The sequence below is a fragment of the Lonchura striata genome, chromosome Z, assembly GCF_046129695.1.
Source record: "Lonchura striata isolate bLonStr1 chromosome Z, bLonStr1.mat, whole genome shotgun sequence".
In the NCBI taxonomy this organism is placed as follows: Eukaryota; Metazoa; Chordata; class Aves; order Passeriformes; family Estrildidae; genus Lonchura; species Lonchura striata.
In genome coordinates, this window is record NC_134642.1 from 71,211,066 (window position 1) to 71,231,442 (window position 20,377).

Below are 20,377 nucleotides of genomic sequence, written 5' to 3' on the forward strand. Positions count from 1 at the left end.
GCAAAAATTATGGAAATAATCATAAAAATTGAATGGTATGCACAAAAGAAAATTCATGTTTGGCATCCTTGCCAAAAATTTCTAAACCACTTAATCTTATCTTACTTGATTTAAATTTTAATTTACATGAAAGAAACTTTGATATTTATTTTTCCTTAAATTTCCATTTTGTAAAATAGAATTATACTAAGTATAAAGGTGGTTTTCCTGCAGTATAAAAAAGAAGCAATTATTTCCAATAAAATTGTCTATATTTTAAATAAACGCAAGAGAATACTTCTCTCTTAATCACTTAATAGTTTTATATTTATTGGAATTCAGAGGTCCATGTGTATAAGAAGAGAAATACATAGACTTAAGAAGGTAGGGACAGTGGAATCACACATTCTGAGATATTTTTTTAAAAATCTAAAGAATAGAAAATAAAGAAAAAAGAAGTCACTGTCCAGATTAGGTAATACACATCTGATGCCATTTGTGCCTTCATCTTAGGATCATCCCAGATGATGCAATGGCATGTTTTCAACATATTTGTATGGTCATTATGTTGCCTTCAGATGAGAAGGCAAGGCAACCTGGTTTCAAGGGACAGCACGGCAGCCTGGCCTCGTCCGGGCCACTCGGACCACAGACGTACACGGACATCAACGTGGTGGATGGTCAAATGGCATTTATTACCTTATCTCGTGAGGTTAAATAGTCAAGGGGGACTTTGCTACATCAAAGGAAGAAGGTAGGGTTTCTAGGTTAGTAAGGAGTGGAAAACTACTGGGTTAGGAGGGGTTACATGTCTTGGGGGTAATGGATCACATATCACAGGATGAGGGGGAAGGGTCTTGCTTTCTGTCACATCCTGAAATCTTCTGTTCACCTGTCCCTATCTACCACATCATTGTCAGTATGAATTCACCTTAATTATGAAATAATTATTTCAGTATGAATTCACCTTAATTATCAGTATGAATTCAGTATGAATTCATCTTAATTATCTTCTGAAGACTTGCAGTCTGTCTTCACCAAAAAGCAAAGTAAGGTACCAGTGATTCCAAACCAAAGACTCCATAGTTTCACAGCAGAGTTTTCATGTAGGCCCTATGAAGAATGTTGTCTGTGAATGCCTCCAGGTGCTCTTTGCAGCCTCAGATCTCCCTTAAGACATGAGAAAGGGAAAAATTATCATTCTTTTTATATCCCTCTGATGTCCTAAAAATTTGACAACCCTCAAATCCCAATTTAAAAACTTTTAATGTCTCAATCTAGTCAGTGGGATCAGGTGCTATACAAGACTTTAACTCACACTGAAAATTGACTGAGTAGCTACTGAGGAGACAATTCATCTATATTAATAAGCTTGACAGGCATGAAAACTGTGTTATTTATGTCCAGTAGCTGTTGTGAATTTGCCTGGTTGCTTCAGAGAGAATTACTGATGCACTGGGGTGAACATGCATTCCCAAGTTCTTGCTCAGCTTTTGGTTTGGTTGTGCCCCACTCAACTGATTGTGCAAACAGTCTTCTGCTTCCAGAAATGTTAACAGTAGATGTTTACTGCAACAACCCATTCTTGCACAAAAAATTCTGTTTATTAGCAGTTTCCTCTGGAAAATGTCATGTCCTTATTTTTTATTCAACTAGAAATTAATCCACTTTATTATCATATGGTATTGGTAAAAAATAGCAAACTTTTGGCAAGAAATACTGGTTAGGCATGTCAAAAAGTGGCAAAAGGATTACATAATATGTATGGATATTATACTACTTGGCATGTTACAGTAAACACATTAGGACTAGTTATTCCTCAGGTTGAAGGCAAAGGTATACACCTGATGTCTGTGCTGACAACCCATCAAGAGAAAGGCTGCTGGAGCAGCTCTACAGATACTGATTCAATCAGAAGTTTGACGGACAAGTGCTTTCTGCAACCTATTTTATTTTATTAAGAGGATCCTTCCAGATCTTAGCAGCAATAAAAATAATTTTTTCCTGTTTCTGCCATGAAATATAAAAATTATTACATGCACTGTCACAGGTTTTTTCAAACAGCAACAGAAAGAGCAGGAGAAAGACTTGTAACGGAGAGAGAGAGGTATTCTTGTGACATGGTAATGCTGTAAAAATTTTGAATACAGTGATTATCTTTGAGCACACACAGATGTCTATGATCTCCCCTGGCACAAATTGCTGCATGTGTAGCACAGAATGGCCAGCAACTGGAAATGCATGAATTTGTTTCACAGCCCTTTTAGAATCTAGAGTTTTCTAAGGCGAGATCATCAACCTGTACAAATTCTTTAGTACTCTTTCATCTGGAAAGTATCTGTTTAGTTGTTTTGCTCAGTTTAAACCTATGTATGCTTGAAGAACTGAGTTTTTATCTGCTATTTCTTACATTTTGAGAGTTTGACTTAGATAATTTGAAAATGAGGTACAAGTAAATACACAGTTGTGACCCTGACTACCTAGGTCAACTTTGGCAGACCTCTTACATTTTTGGTCCAGTTTTTGCATTTATAAATTGTAGACATTAATCTCTTAAGCATTGCTTATGATTTTGAAACAATTCATTTCTTAATTTCCTAAATAAAGAAAACTGTCCAGCCTGTGAAGTGCAAGAGTTCCATTATTCCTAGTTTCTCAACTAGGAAACTAATCATCTGGTTAGCAAATAGTTACTGGTTTTGTCATTAAAAAAGTGATCTATTGGGCACAGATAATATACATTAGAAACCAGTAGGCATAAACAATGTTTTTTTCTCTACTCTCTCCTATTGCCCTTGTTTCTGCAGTATGTACGTGTGTCTTTTGACACAAAGCCTGACCTTCTTCTGCATCTGATGACCAAAGAGTGGCAACTTGAGCTCCCCAAACTTCTCATCTCTGTGCACGGGGGCCTCCAGAATTTTGAACTTCAGCCAAAACTCAAACAAGTCTTTGGAAAAGGACTTATTAAGGCTGCAATGACAACTGGAGCATGGATATTCACTGGAGGAGTAAACACAGGTAAGAGCAACATTGAAATAAAATCCAGTAGCATCTAGGAGACTTCATCACAAAAAAAGGGGGAAAAAGTAGGAATTATGAGATTAGAAAGCTATTCCATGTTTTGTTTTATTAGTCATTTCTGTACTATGTGAAAGCAAGAAAATGTGAAGTTCACACCAACCTGGCCGCTGGTATAAAATGGAATAAAAGGTTTGCTGAAGTATGAAAAGCACACTTTGGAGCTGAAAATAAAACCTCCTGCAAGGCAATTGTATTACTATATCACTAAGGAAAACTTTACAAGATCAGCTGTAAGCTGCAGGGATGGTCTACTAGTCAAAGAAGTCCAACTTTTATTACACAAAACTGAAAACCCTTTCATCCAGCAAGGACATTTATTTAATTAAGTCACGCAAAGTATTAAAGGGAAAAAGTTCTCAGTTTTGGATGTGGTGGCAAACTTCTTCCTTGCTTATAGACAGCTCAACCTAATTTTTTGCTATTACATTTTCATCTAGAGCAACTTCTGCCATTTCTAGTCAAAGGGCATCTGTGATACACCAAAAGGTGTCCTAGGGACCCAAGACAGCATCTGGCCCAGCTCTGCTAGCAGACAGCATATACACTTCAGGAATAAGCTGCAAAATGTAGGTCCCTAGATAGAAAATTTTGACATTGACATCTCAGTTACCATCTCTGAAGGAGGCAGAAAGGGGGAGAGATTCAGGGGAAAATCAAAAAAGTTCTTCTACAGAGAATTGCAAAAGTTTTGATCTAGGCCATGAACTTGTAAATTCTTATGTCATTCTCATTTGCTGAAGTAACAAAGCTATAATTTTTTACCTTACTGTCTCTGGAAAACAATGTAATCATTCTATCATGTGTTAATTTTAGTGCATGGTGGATCAACTCCTACATGTTTGAATAGAAATGCTTAATAGGAGTCTTGGACTTCGTTTTCAAAGCACATCAAATTTAAAACAGTACTCAGTTTTATCACAACAGTGATACAAGTAGCACAGAATCATAGGATATGTTGAGTTGGAAGCAACTCAAAGGGATCAAGGAGTCCAGCTCCTGGCCCTGCACAGGATAGCCCCAGGAATCACAATACGTGTCTGTGAGGGTTGTCCAAAGACTTTTTGAACTCTGGCAGCATTGGTGCCTGAAGAAAGCAAAGAGGCATAGCTTTTGGAGTGTTAGATAATAGACACAAATGTAATATGACTCACATCTCTTCAAAATAAGGAATAAAATCAGGTTAATGTTGATCTGTGCACTATGGTGGTAATAATATTAGTTGTCAGATACTCTTGTCATGATGATGGCAAAGACAGATATAAGTTTTAAGTTAAAATTAGATCAGAACAATGAACATATTGTACACTTAATGCAGTGGATTACCAGAGCAACTATAGAAATCAAAATACACATTTTTTTTAAAAAAGGACAGAAGATAACACTTGTACTTGGCAAATGCACAACTGTTTCCTACCATTTTTCAAATCCTCATTTTTGCAAATGCCAAAACAATACAAACAAACCCAGAAAGTCATCATAAATGCTATTGAAATGGACTGTTTTTCCTAGACAGTGCAGTGTAGTTCAAGTGGCTTTCTGCTCTTTTAAATACAAACAATTTGAAAAGCAATTTTGCAATATCAGTAATCTCTCATTTCAATCTTTAATTTCTGGAGAAAAGCAGTTGATTGCTCAAGGACTAGGTTCTCAAACTTCATAGTTGAAAATTATTCGTGTATCATAAAAGTTGAGAATTTCTTAGTACAGTCTCTTTTGTTGAAAATAAATTTTAAAATTGGGTTTTTCTTAAGGAAAATTATAACTGAAATGTCCTGAAATATTGCTGTTGGACTGAGAATCAGTGATGTGGGAGAGACAGAGCATACCTGACTATTAACATGACTGTTTTTCTGAATATTCTTTCATGCTGAAAGCTGATTATTCTAAACAAGAAATTTTTTTGCAGTCTGGACAGATTTTCTGCTTTAAATCCTTTAGGCTGTTCCAACAGCCTAAAACTAGGCCCAACAGTTTATTTCATAGCTGGTGGTAGGTACAGGGTTGGGGTTTTTTACCTTCCACCACAGGAAGAATACTAGACTCAAGGACATAGAGGATCTGTTAGCTTGCGGGGAGTTTTCTTACCCTGCGTCATTTACAGTTCAGAAAGCTAAAATCAAAATCCTAACAATTGCATGACTGTGATTTCTATCCAGTCATCTTGAAATCGTGAAATTTGAACAATATGGAAATTTAGAATCAGATAACATCTGCAGAAAACCAGTCTGTTCCAGTGCAGCCACATCTTAAAAGTAGTTATTAATAGACAGATTTTAAAAGATTATTTTATTAAAAGAAGGAGAAATTACACTTTTCCTTTGCACAGAGTTACCACTGAAACACTGCCTAAGCTGGTCTAGGGCAAGCAAGCAGCCATTGGAAGAATGCTGGGAAGCAGCCATCTTTTCTGTACTAGTTTCTGTTCTCTCACTGATTCCCAGAGCAGGTACTAATACTCTGCAAGAAGCTATCTCAGGTGACTGAGTTTGCTTGGAAAGAGTGGCAAAATAGCTTCATCAAAGAGTAGCATAATGATGTTTTCACATTTCCATCCTTGATTGGGAGCATTTGTGTACGAGCTGCATTTCTGAGCAAGCTGGGAGGTGGGGGGCGGGGAGCAAAATTAATTCCTATGCTTCTTTCTGTGCTTGGAAATACACAAATTCTTGCATGCACATGTGAGCACAAGTGCAGATAAATAAGCGACAGTCAGCTGTCAGCATTTCCATTCTTTCTAAAGCTGTGTATTTTTTCCTTATTACTTCATTTAGTAATTTTTGGATTCAATAAAATGGATTCACAGAAATTAATAATAGGAAATAAGAACGTATTCATAGCTTTATTAATTGTAAGAATAGGAACAGGTATTCTCTAAAAAGACAAGTCTATACTAAATCCATATGATAATGAACAAAAAAGACACAATTATGAATTTCTGTTTTATGCTCTTTCTTTGCTAGGGGTCATTCAGCATGTTGGAGATGCCCTGAAAGATCATGCCTCAAAATCTCGAGGGAAGATCTGCACCATTGGTATAGCGCCCTGGGGGATTGTGGAAAATCAAGAGGACCTGATTGGCAAAGATGTAAGACCTATATAGACATAGATTACCTTCAGTGTCTATAAATATTCCAGTTATTTTTCCTGTTGTCTCCATCCACTTAGCAATTCCTCTTAGAATTGTCTGCAGCTAAACTCAATATATACACAGGTTTTCCATTAGGGTTGATAGCAGGTTTTGACACATCAGTAATAAAAATTCCTGCACTGTATATTATTTCAAAATAAATTATAATGGCAATTCATTAAAAGCTATTCTTGAAAATATATCAAAGCTTCATCCTTAGAACTCTATGAACCCAGAAAGGTGCTTAATAAAATACTGATTGCAAAACTTGAAATCTGATTTATTTTCAAGCGAGACTATAATGCCTTGGTTAAATTCTAAATTTCAGGCTATCTTCCTTAGAATATATTCCCTCCCATAAATTTTTATTGATGCCATTTTGAAAGGTCTTATTGGGTACTGTAGATAAGAGTGAGCTCAAGTAATTCACCTTCAGTCACCTTCTGAAGGATAGGGCTGGTGTTTCTCATATTCTTTCACACCATACCTCTCTTTTACAACTCTAATACAGTAAGATTAATTCCTTAATTTTAAACACATGAATAGTTTGTCTGCACTGGTTATTTTTTACCTTAAGGTTTTTTGAACCCTTTTTTCCTCACTTCTGGTTCATTCCTAAGAAATCTGTCTGAGAAGCAGTGACTAATTATGAGTGGAAGAATACAGTTTTCAATCTGCATAAAGAACTTCTTCCTTCCTTATCATCATTAGCCTAACCCATTCTTCTCTGTATGTTCTGTATCCATAATCAATTTGTGAAGGGGAAAAGGATTCAAGTATTTCTTATGTCAGAGAAGTTACAATGATTATAAAGAAAATTATCTGACTGGAGTTTATTGCAATTCACTATGAAAGTACAGCTGTTAGGGGGAACTGTATTAACATGGAGTCTTGTACTCATACCACACAAACAAGCATGATCAGACTTAGCCACAGTAATTCTGAGACACCAATGAAGTCTTCTGAGGTGCTGTGAAGAAGGTAATTAGCAGAAAAAGCTAAGCACAAGGATGTGTTGCATGTTCTTAAAGTGTAATGTACACATCATTTTTAAATATATAGTCTGTAGTGATTAGTCATGGGGTTCTGGAAACATAGAAGGAACAAAGTTAAGAAAACCATAAAATTAGCCATGAATTTTGAAACATTCCTATTCCTTTATTACTTTTTTCCTCCTGTTGCAAAGCTACCTCAGTTCTGAGTCACTGCCTGTTTAAGGGGATCTGAAGCCTTCTTTTTAAGAAAAAGCTAAAAAATTTCTTGATTTCCCAGGTGTTCCAACCAAGTGGAGTTTCTCCCCTGACTTCTGATTTCTTTTAGCAATACTTTCCTCTAAATATCCTTACAATTTAACAGGAAACCAAGAAGTTTACAATAATTTTATTTTAAAATAAACTATTAGGAAAAAAACACCTTTCTGATTAAATCATAAAAGACTTAATACTTACTCTGATCATCAGATACAAAATGAAAAACATTTAATATAAAGTTGCAACTAACTTGGGTAGGGTCTTTTATTAAGGCAGACACAATTATGTCAGTAGGGTTACAATTACAGAGTCATCACTAAGGACAAAAATATTTAAAAATACACCTTTGATAGTCAACATAAAATTTATCCTCTCAACCTCCTGGCCCCAAATAATTTTATAAAATTATTGATCAATGGCATGATGTAATGCTGAAGCACTTCTGGTTTTATCCATCTCTGATGTACATCTAATGATACTGCTTTATGCTTACTTATATCAAATTTCATCTTCCATTTAACTACCTCATCAGGCTGTTTTATGAAACTTTAGTCCACTAAAATATTTGGAAGATTTTTACCCTCTAATTAATCACAAATCCTTTACACCTATGTTGAACGGAGTGTAACACAGCTTGAGGTAGGCCACTTATGTCATTAAATCTTCTTAGTAAGAGCCTTCACAAAATTACTTTTTCCTTCTCACTATTTTCCCACACTTCCCCCCAGCTTTCCTCAGTTACTCATGCCTCAAAGGACTTTCTCTCTTATTCAATGCATGCAGTTTCTTTAGAAGCATTTGGTGAGGAAGCTGTTTTGGAAGCTTTTTAAAAATCAAAGTGTTCTATATTGACTGACTTATTAGAGGTGAATGCTGTGAAATGAACCGAGAAGGGGAAATGTAAATAGTACCATAAGCATGTAAAAGGAATCATCATTAAGCAAGAAACAAAGGCCACAAAGAATTATACAAGGGGAGGAAAAAGTCAACCAGTAGTAAAAGATTTGGTAAACTCTAGCATCTATGTGGGTTTATGCCTATATGCACTATGTCTAGTTAAATTATTATCAGAACTGAAAAGTTATAAAAACATACCCTTTCAGCATCAGAGAGAGGCAGAAGACTGTTGTAGTCATGGGTGTCGGAGGGGCAGGGGGTGTAGAGAGGGAGCTGTGGTCATTGCATGTGCCCCAGTGCATGTGGCCTCCCTGTGCCTCATGGCAAGGGAGGCATGCTCAGCAGAGGTGTTTTTCTGCTAATGCCTCAGCCTTATGGATCCAGAAGCCATAGCTAAGGGCTTTTTTATTTACCAGACCTTCCAATTCAGTCAGCCTTTGGGAATCCTGTGGGACTTCATCAGAGCCATAAAGAAAACTGACCAAGTTAAAGGAAATATTACTACTCTTTGCTATTTGTTATATTGTGACGATTAAAGATCCCTAAAGACTTACTCCAGTTCTGTAAAAGCAATATAGCAGAAAATAGTGCAATTCCTAACACTCTCAGATTCTAATTTAGAAATAAAGGACACAAGGGAGTTAGTTGCCTTATTTCCCCATATTTTCTGATAGAACTGAGAAAGTAAAGTGGCTTGCTCAGTCTTGTAGAAAACTGTGATTATAAACAAGTTTCTTCCTACAGACAGAACCATTCTCTCTTCTAAAAGAGCACACTTTGTAAGTCATTGTAGCATGCATGTCTTTACTTTCAGGGTCTGTTCAGTCCTCATTTTGGTTTAATTCCAAGTCACCTCAATAGGAGACTGGGGCAAAGATATGGACTGACATATTTGTAGCATATGTGGATAATTTGGACCATGAACCAAAAGGTCCAGGAGCCTCTGAATTAAATCAGGATCTACTCTGTTCCCTGGTATGCTCCAGAGAAACAAGGCTGCAGAAATGGCTTGAACAACAGCTGCTACTCCTTGAGAAGCAAAGCATGCATCTCTTTCTTTTTCCATCACTACTTTGAGCTCACTGTTTATCACAAACTCTTTGCCTCCGCATAGACTGCTCAGATTCACGCACTGGTTCACATGGCACTTGCAGGCTTGTTGTCATGGTGAGTTATCCTGAGAGATTTTTCAGGTCTCTATGTTGAGTGTCATGTGCCTACAGCAAATCTAAGGAGAGCAACAATGCTTCTCATTCAAGCTCACTGCCACCTCAGGGTGCAAAGGCAAGGGCTGGGGTCAGCCCAGCCACTCACCTATTGACAGAATTCCTTCAGCTCATGCAGCATGAGTACTGCTTCACAGCATAGTTGCTGTTGCATTCATTAAACTGTATTTGGAGGGACTGTCTTGAGCACAGATTATTCCTTTCAGCTCTGCAGAGGAAGATGTCAAGGGACATTATTCCCTAGTCTCTCTATTCTCCCTGTTCTCATTGCAAGGTTGGATGGGACTTTAAGCAATCTAGTCTAGGGAAAGTGTCCCTGTCCATGGTGAGCAGTCTTTAAGGTCATCTGAGTAATCTTTAAGGTCACTTCCAGCCCAAACTGTCATGTGATTGTATATCTGTAAAAGGAGGATGAGAAGACAGTTTAAAGTCATTGTATTTTTCCAACCATTTAACTTGCTTGTAAAATGCAAGGTGTTGAAAAGAACAGAGGAATGGAAACTACAAGAGTCAGAAAGGACAAATCTGCTGAGTGTTGTCAAAGAGCAGGTAACCTCAAGGAAGTAGCCTCAAAGCCTAGTATGTTCTTACCTTCCTGAAGATTTTGGTTATCCTTTTCTCAGGAAGAGTCTTCACAGTGTGGTTTGAGAAATTTTATTGTCAAAAAAAAGAATTCAGACATTGAATTGTGCATGCTGTGAACATTTCAATTGAAAATAATTGTAGTCTCATTTTCACATCCATTAAATTTCTTAATACTGTAATTCTGTAGCTAAACACAGAACAGAAGCATAGTTTTTTAATCTGTCCTGCAGCAGCATTACTGAGTCAAAATATGAAGGCTTCAGTACTGCAACTCATTAGAGCTGCAGATCAAGCTGTCGCAGTTAGAAGGTTTTGAGCTGTGGCTCTCAGGAACAAACCACAATCTGTCAGTAGAATTGTCTGCACAGTGGCCTGTACTCACACAATCAACGGGTAACTCAAGGAATTCCTCTTCTGTAAGGCCTTGCCGGTGCCATGGGCTACATGGTTTCTGTATCTGTAGAAGATAGCTATTAAATACATTCCAGCAGTGTACTGATATTTGTTAAGTCATATGCAGCTGTAGAATAAATTGCTATGAATGAGGCACTAAAAGAAACAGCATTGAAAAAATCTAAGCCAGAGCTATCACCTGTTCTCACAGAGTGTAGTGCACTTCCCTTGCTGTTGGCCAGCTGCCCTCTAGGTCTTCTCAGACCTATTCCCTTCTTTTACAGGATAAAGAGCTTACAGAGTACCCTTTGCATGGCAGTTTACAACAGCAAAAGAAGTTTGTGTATTTCTCTTTGCTGGCTAAGAATTGACCAAAGTTAGGCAGACACGCACAAGTGAAAATAATGTATATAGAGACATCTCTGGCTAAAAAATTGATAACACATATTATCTCTAAAGAATTATGTCTCAATTAGAGACCTCTTTAGAATTACAGAGGGAGAAAAGCTTAGGAATAAATCAATAAATTATTATATTTCTGTCTGCAAGCATCTATGTCAAATTTTGAGTATACATATTTGTGCATCAAAAGTACAAGACCTGAAAAATTAATGATGTCAAAACACCGAAGAAAATTCTTTGCAAATGAAGGATAGCCCAGCTGAGTTTTCAAACAAGTCATTGCAGCATTTCTTCAGCTAGGACTTAATTTTACAGATTTTCTGGTTTTTGTCTCCAAAAAGACAAGACGTATGTAAGAAAAGCAAGGAATAGTATTGCTAGAAAACCTTTGAAGTATCAGTCAGGATGCCTTGACACAACAACAATTCTTTTGCTGTGTTAGTACAGTCTTACTTATGTCAGTAGACACCCACCAAAGCAGCTGACAGCATGGCCTCATGCTATTATTTGGTCTGTCTGGTTGTTGTGAGTGGGGTAATTCTGTGGCATTTTACAGTCTGCTGCACAATTTCTCCTGATGAAATAAAATCAAAGGAAGTGAAGAAAACTCCCCATTGTACAAAAAATTTCTAAAGTTGTGAACATAGCTGCCCTTTTACTGATCCGAGGAGTGGGCCAATTGTTTTTCCAAGAAAATTGAAAATGTGGTGTAATATCATGTGTACACCTCTCCAAGAGTGGAACTCACCTGTACTTGTGTATCTCCAGTGCTGGTGTTTCTGCGTGAGCCAACACTGGAGGCATGATGCTGGGTGGGTCTGAAAAGAGCCCACCCAGCATCAAATTAAATCAAACCAAAGAGTTTGGTCAGATGAAGTTGAGATTTTATACCAACCATCTAGATAGTCAGCTCCAGGCAGGGTATACAGTTGTGTGTGTGTGTGGTCACCCAGATCTTTGGAGCACTGACCATTAGCCAGATTTTAAAAGAAGCAGTGAACTGTCACTGTTGAGCCAGTGAACATTGATACTATTGAAACAGATTAACATGGAAAACCCTTCAAGCCATGTCTGCATCTGAAAAGGCAGTATTAAGGTAATTTTCTACTTTAAACATAATAGACAATAATACTCAAGTGCAGTATTTAATTTTGATTTTTTTATTTTGTTTCATCTTGTCAGCTCATAATCTTGTAATTGATTTAGTTCAGAGGCTTTTTCTGTTAAGTGTGCCTTCTTTTTCCTCTGTGTCTAAAATGCAGGTGGTTCGACCATACCAGACAATGTCTAATCCCATGAGCAAGCTGACTGTGCTCAACAGCATGCATTCTCATTTTATTTTGGCTGACAATGGTACTACTGGCAAATATGGAGCAGAGGTAAAGCTTCGTAGACACCTGGAAAAGCACATTTCACTTCAGAAGATAAATACAAGTGAGTAACGTTGCTTGTACTGCTTTATAATTGCAAAACCACTTAGTATAAAGAAGCAATAATTCTGCACATTTAGCGGATTGTTTATACTGTCTATGGTGACCATGGTCTAAGGAAAGCAAATAACGAAAAAAGACAAAATTTTATTTTAGAGTGCAATGGGTTTTAGAGTGCACAACACAAATAACTGGATTTCTTTCTGCTAAGTTTCATGCAGTATTTGCTAAGTTTCAGATTCCACTCAGGTCTTTGGTAGCCTGTCTTCCTTTGAACTTTGTACAATTAGGTTCTCCATCATTTAGTAAAGAATAAGGTGAAATTAGTACAGTTAAAGAAAAGGGTGACACTACATAAGGAAGAGTTTTTTATTAAAAAGGTTTTGCAGGTTGAAGAGACACTGATATTTATAGGCAGTGAGAGGGTTCAATAAAAATGCTGCTATACCTTTATACTGTGTTTATTAGTTTCTCCTAAGCAGCTGTAATTAGCCAAAGCCAGAAGCTGAGATATGAACTTAGGTGCTCCTTCCACTTCATCTTTTGCAACCCTGATGATATCACATCACCAGACTGAAACTCCAGTTTTTCCCTCAAAGTTATATTTTTCTTTTCATGTACCACTTTCTTACCTAAAAGAAAAAAATAGTTGCCTAAGTAAGCATTTCTGCATGAATAAAATAAAATATGATATCTCAATACTAGTATTAATATTTTTGTAATATACCCCCCTTGATGCTTGATGTAGTGTACAGATGCTTTGAGATGGGGACTCAATTTCAGTTCTATTTTTGGTCTCACAAACAAACGTCAATGCTGTACCTCCATAAGATTTCTTTAGGAATGAAAACAGATTTAGTTTTTCAAAAGTGATCATACGCAGCCTTTCTGCTAATAACTCTCTTTAAACATGCAATTTTGAGGAAAGGTGAAAATTTTGATGACATAGGCATGTGAAACTGGAATGAGACTAGGAAAAGCATTTAGCTCTCAGACATCAGATAACAAGGAATTACAGGCAGGCCTAGTTGGATCAACATACACTAGCACGTTCCTCATGCTTGATATAGTTTTCTGTATGATGAATATAATCTGTGCTTAAATTAAAATGTTGTGTCACTTGCAGCCTTCAACAGCACCGCGTGAACTCCAGTCACTACAGGTTTATTGCTTTAAGGACATCACAGTTACATTGTTTTGTCTCAGAGAGCATTATGTAGACATGCACTAAATGTGTGCATCATAAGCAGTGGCTGTATGCCTGGGACCTTCCTTAGCAGATGTAGATAGTGTAATCTAATCCTAGTTTGACCAGCAGCAAAAAGGCACATTTGAAAATGGCATGTGAAAATACATAAAATTGTGGCATAAACAATAATTTTGAAGGCCTTTAAAAGAAAAGTGGGAGCTTTTACAGCTTACAGCACAACATTTTGGTGGGAAAATCTTATCTTAAAAAAGAAATCTCTTGAGAGAGATTTAACTAAATTCAGATTTGGTCAAGAGGCTTATCTTTTAAAAAGTGACTGATGGATGAAATTACAGACTTAGGTGGTTCAAGTCAAATACTTACCTGACTTCTTCAAACATATAAAAAAATGAAGAATATTTCTTCTCTGGTTTCTTTCTGCAGTACACCCCACACACAAAAATAAGTATCCCCCTTTTCACTTTCCTCTATGACAAAGACTCTTCACCATTTAACCACTTGCTCCCTCTCTCTCTTATAAACACAAAGATACTTGGATATCACAACATTTCCTCAAAATAGAAATGTGAAAAAATTGTTCAAAAAGAAGTCTGCCAATAAGATTTGTACATCTTGGTTCGGTGGCATCCAGAATGTTTCTCCAATATTTTGTTTTTCTTTGCTTTAAAAGAGGGTGACTGAGTCTTGCCCACACTCTAGTTATTAGGAAGTTGACCATATGGATGAGAAAGACCACCTGCTTTGTTGGGTCAGCCAAACAGATGGCCAATTTCTGATGCTTTTCTTTACCCTTATTTATAGCAGAGCAATGTAGATCCTTCATCCTGTGCATGACAGGGCACTGCTGCCAAGGGATTTTTATCCAAATGGGAGTCTGTGCAGCCTTGCATGTATGTCTTTATTTACCATACTGCTTGCAAGCATATGGAGTGGGGGAAAACACTGACAGCATCACCATTTTCTTTGTAAGAGAACCAGGAAAAGGTGCAATTTTTTATTAATCACTAAAAAAAAAGAGTCTGCTCTAGCAAACAGAAAGATTTAGGAACTTGTAAACAATTGATAACTTTTTCTTTCATAGACTGCCCCTCAACAATAGTGCTGAAAGTAGATTTTATTCTTATTTTTAAGCCTTCCTGAGTTTTACATGCTAGCCTTGTCAGTTCTTCTTATCTAATTTCCTTTGCTTTAATTTTGTTTTTATCCAGTGCAGTGATAGCTCTACTGGATATTTAGGGTCACATACAGTTCATAAAGGGAAGCTTTAAACTTGTTCTCACATATTAAAGACACAGAAAATCGTATCCCCTTCAAATAGGCTAGAACAGTGGCAGTCTCTTTTATAAAATTTAAGACTTAGTTGGGTCCTTAAATATGTCAGATAATTCTGAAAGTCTCAGCTTTTTTTATTCCTAATATGGCATCATTATCAGTCATTCAGCAGTAACCAATTTCTTGAATCGGTGTACTATAAAATAAGAATAAAAACAGGAATAATAATAGGAAGAACAAAAAGAAGAAGAATCTCCAATTATGTCCCTTAAGAACACTAGGGAAAATATTTTATCAATTATTCTGTTTTCCATTACCTTTTTAGGTTTTACCACTTGTATTGCTCTTATTTTGTTCTCAGCAAATACTCCGGAACTAAGAAATGCTTTTCAGAAAAGCAGAGGGTGACATTTGAGGCCCTGAACTTGCAGGTTCAGCACAGAGTCACTCTGTTGTGCAATTACCTAGAGGTTAATTTGATACTGTGCTCAGCACAGGTTTCTCTTATTTTCACAAAGGAAGACAATTTTAACACAGCCCAACAACCATCTCTTGAAGTGAGCCTCAAGTTGTCTCAAAGTCCTGGAGTTTCAAAGTGCATCATTTTGTAGCATGACATGTTGAAAGTAAAAACTTTTCTGAAAGTGTTTCAAGATCAAAAGGAAATATTCAAAGTAATTTGATCATAAATGTTTCTGGTTTCCTATTCAAACAAATATTTGGGTCCTGGATCTTTTGCAGAATTTTCAAGGCACAGAGATCACTTGAAGACACACACTGGAAGGAAGGAAAGATATCTTTGTAACTATCTCTGCCATAGAGTTTATTTGTATAGCATTACATGGTTAACTCAATGGTTCATGTAAAAGTTTTTACATTGAAATATGGAGTCCATACTATTCAAAAATATTGCATTAATGAGCAGAAGATTCTCAGGATAAGGGTATAGATATTTTTAATGTAATAAAATGCCCCAGCTTGAAAGGGAGATTGAAAAATTGGAGGGCAATCATGTTTCCATCTCTGATGCTTTCCTTACATTGTTCCATGGCAGGAAGGAACCTATGGCATGTCAGGCTGATGTAATCCACCACTCTCAGTTTACTGATTTCTGATTCACTCCTTCTGGAACTGCTCAAGGGATTAAACTCTGTGTCATTGCCTTGGACACAAGACAGTTCACAGCTGCCTGTAGAATAACATTACCCATAGACTGGAACCTCTGAAGGTCCCCATTGTGAATCTCCTCTCAAAGAGGAGTATTTGCAATGCTGAATAAGTTTATCTATAGCTTCATCTAGCCAATAACCCCCAATAATTAATATTCAACCATCTATAAGGACTATTCAACCATCTATAAGGACTCCAGCAAAAGGTTTACAAACTTTCTCCACCCCCATCACAGTGTGTTATCTGAAGCCCACAAACTGCTATGTTTAGACATTTTCCCTTCAGAAAACTTCACCCTATCAAGAAAAATATGCCTCTGACACCTTTTTACTATCACTGCAGGTTGTACAACAGGTATAGGATAATGCCTTAAACTCCTTTTCAAAAGCTTAAACCATCAGCTTAAACAATCCCTGGTGTCTCAAATTCTCTTCCTTAGGCATATGCTCTAGGCATCTTTCCTCTGGATGTTTGCCAGTTTCTCCTTATCTTTCACGGACAACCCAAACCTGCATCCAGTGCTTCAGCTACAGCCCTGCTAGTGATGAACAGAGTGAGCATGGGACAAAACCCCACACTTGACACACTGGTGTAATATAGCCCAAGTACCTGGCATGCTTCATGTGCACCAAGAGCATGCTGGTGCCTCACACTCATGTGGGCAACCACTGTAACCCTGAGTCCATGACTAAGGATATGGTTATCTGATTAGAACAAAAAAATCTGGTTTATTCTGAACAGCCAAAATTTACATTGAAATTATTTTTTAAGAATGAACACAGAAAAATTGCAATTTATACGGCATTTTTCAAGTTTAGACTTAATTTTTGTAAATATCATACAAGTCCTTACTGTCTTTGAGACCTAAAATCCATTTAAAGCAATATAGTCTAATTAATTATAACAATAACTAGCAGTCATTAGGCATCCGTCCTCAGAACATAGTCTGCTGTGATATTGTAGGCCTAAGATTTAATTATTCTTTTTCTAAAGTTTGTGTGCGTCCCTCAGTCTCATCTCATATAGAATATTCTTTGCTTTGAGTCATTCTAAAATGCTATGTTTCAATACTAAATTTTATTTGGAAGGAATAGAATTTCTTTTTTTCTTTTTCTCCTTTCCCTGATGCCTGGGAAGTCTTCAGTATATTATAAATTTTTTGTGCCCTTTACAACTGCTTTTTCCAAAATGTTGTATACTTAGACCTTCTTTCCAATGGGTCAAAATGGTGCAAAGAAATGTTTCCAAAGAAGCTGTTTTGGAAAAAAAAAAAAAAAAAAAAAAAGGCGGAAAAATTTTCACCAGTATTGCCACTGGTTTCAAAATCAATGGATATTTTGTGATCACTCAAGATGTGAAAGTGTAGCTACTCTATTTTTTCCCCTTCTTGTAGGAATACTAGTGGTCAATACAGAACAAGAACTTGATGTGTCACTGAACAGATGATGTAATCTATAAACAGAGAAAGGAAGTAAATGAAGCATCTAATTACTAGAGATTACCTATTGCAAATTCTGCAATTATAACATTTCTGGACACTAGCAAACTATTTTTCCAAAGTGCTGTAGAATGGCCTGGTCATTTGCTAAGATGAACTTCATTACCATTTCTGCAGAACGTTGCTGAGTAATGCAATTGGTCATGGTTTGAACCAGAAATATAGAAGAAATCTGTCGACAAAATGTGTGTTGGGAGTTACAAATCATAAAATATTAATTCATGCTACTCCACATGGTTAGATTAAATTTTAGCAACTTGGCTAATACGTTTGATTTGAGGACTGTTAATAATTTTCAGACAAAGTCACTCCAATAAGTTGACATGCAATGGGTCTCACTCATTTTGTGATTACACAGAACAATGCCTTCTCATTAACAAGTATGGTCTAGAACTACTACATGTTACATATAAAGGGCCTTTACCAGCACTTCCAGAAAAAAATCCTACCTGAAGCTTCTCCCTTTTGGCTCCGCACTCATGTTTACATTTTTATGATATGCAGTTCATTCCTTCTGTTTGGACTAAGGCCTTCCTTTCACATGAGATTGTTGCTATTAACTGATTTTTTATTGACTGAAATATTCTCAAGCCCCTAAAGAACATGGTTGCCAAGCAGTTGCATCACAAAAGCTTACTTTCCTTCACATGAGTGCTCTTACTGGGGGAGAGGAGCAAAACAAGGACGTAGATTATTTATATATATAATGATCATTGCACATTGCACGTTGCACTCTTTTAATTTGAATGAAAGGTGTTGCGAATTAATAAGATTGTTGTACGTTGTATGTATAATTTTGTCACCAGAATCAGAATTTGACATAACACAGGATAGCACAGCACAGCATAGCATGTACTCATAGCATGTTCTTGTGTATACATAACCATTTGGCAAAACATACAATAATTTTCTGTCCTTCATGTACATTTCATGTCTTATACCACGTATATGTAAGTAATAAAATTTGTGTTTAGTGTGTTAGGAAGGAATGTGTCAGGAAATGGTAATGTAGTGGGTCAAAGAGCAGAGTAAATAAGCTCTGTGTGATATTTGTATACCTGACAAGTGGTCTTGAAAATATAGTCACCACATGCTAATGGCATTTGGTTTTTAGATTCAGATATTTTACTTATATTGAAGTCTTCATACATCAAAATATTAAAATCTTCATCAGAAGACTGCTAGAATTTTCTGTTCTCTGTAACTGTCTCACAGAGGTTTTACATTCTTAAAATTTGGTTTGGAAACAGATGGAGTCCAGTCAGTGAAGCAGTGATGTTCAAATTGGAGTTAACAGCTACCATCATAGATTAAACTGTAAAAAAGATCTCATGTTTCCTCTAATGATTTAAAACATTATCTCATAGTTATTAGATTTCTGACATTTTATAGTGTTAGACACAGCCTCAGAGAAGGAAAGAGGCAGGTGAAAAGAACAAAATGAGGCAAAAGGACTTCACTAAAATGAGGACTGAGTATAACAAGCATAAGTAATGTCATCTAGCCAGCAGAAGTCCAGCCTGTGCTGATGAGGAGGGAAGACTTTTTTCTGCCATTGAAAACTCTTTTCTCTTCATAAAATTAACTACCACCTTCTTCTTCAGAAAGAGTTATCTGAAAAAAAAAAAAAAAAGTCAAAGAAAAAAAGGCTCTTTTCTTAGATTTTTAACAATTTCATTTCCAGGAGAGCCAGAAATAATGTAAAAATATAGATATGGTACAAAAAATATATTTTAAACAAGAATGTTGAGCCAGAGGGTGTAATGGCAGAGTATGTTTAATTGGAAATAGACCCCTTCAAAAAAAAATCAGGTTGTTTGAAGTAGTTTGAAGTAGTTTGAAGTTTGCTTTATTTTGTATCTTTCATAAACTTTTTGACTTTTTATAAATCTTTTAACCTATATACTCTATAGCTATTTTGAAGCTTACAAGAGTCACTTTATACTGCTATGTCCATTCCTACACATTGAAGCATATTGATGCTTCTGAAGAAGATGACCACACCAAATCCTTAGGGTGTGTAGATATACCTTGTGAAACTAACACTCTTCTTTTGAACAGTGCATTTTTGGAGGAATTATCACCCAGACCACAGAGGACTAAATGCAGAATTTTACTGTTCATTATCATGCTGCAGTTATTCTAATTTTAAACATGACATTTGGTGTCATTAATTTTAAACATGCCAAGATTTGCTCTACCTCCACTATATGCTGTTGGAAAAACAGACACACATAGGCATTGGAACCTGCAACCTTGTATTTAATCTTTCTTCTTTATAGAGTTGGTTTATATAGTTGAGTTTTGGTAGGCCTTTGAGAAAAATTACCTCTGAGTAAGGAATTGATAGATAAAGCTGAGTGATTTGATTAGGTAGAGAAAGCAGTTTAGACAGTATCATATGTCAACAGTATCTGTTCATGTGACCCGTGGACTTCCCTTTGTCATCCTATGCCTGAGAATATATGAAGGGGGCTGGGGAGGCAAAGGGACGTTCAACTGTCATCACTGGCACCTTCTCTGACCATTACATCATCATCAAATGCATTGGAATTCTCATTTGATTCAGATTTTTCCTTCATGTTCTGTGCAGTCCTAGATGTATTTTCATAACTACATAGCTAGGAAGATCTAGGTACAGACTACTTTCTAGGAGAGGAAGTCTGCTGCAAGATTGAAAACTTGACTCCTGTGAAATTTCAGTAAAACCCAGAACTGCTTGAAGTTTTGACTCATTTCAGATTTTGCTAGAGATCAGAAACTTGAGGTTTTTTTCATGAAAAGCATCATGATGTTGATCAGGCTGAATCAACAAACTGAAGGCAAACATACCTCAGAAAGATCTGAGAAAGCA

At 36.5% G+C, this 20,377-nt stretch overlaps 1 protein-coding gene across 8 annotated transcripts in view; it reads left to right on the top strand.

Moving 5' to 3' along the window:
• The window catches only part of TRPM3 (transient receptor potential cation channel subfamily M member 3), a 406,906-nt gene that overhangs the window by 272,093 nt on the left and 114,436 nt on the right, over positions 1 to 20,377 (top strand). For all 8 annotated transcript variants that reach the window (XM_077790276.1, XM_077790277.1, XM_021541495.3 and 5 more), the window contains exons 4-6: positions 2,787 to 3,000; positions 6,024 to 6,148; positions 12,206 to 12,377. In XM_077790276.1, coding sequence (XP_077646402.1) covers positions 2,787 to 3,000; positions 6,024 to 6,148; positions 12,206 to 12,377 — 511 coding nt within the window. The remainder of the gene's footprint in view (positions 1 to 2,786; positions 3,001 to 6,023; positions 6,149 to 12,205; positions 12,378 to 20,377) is intronic.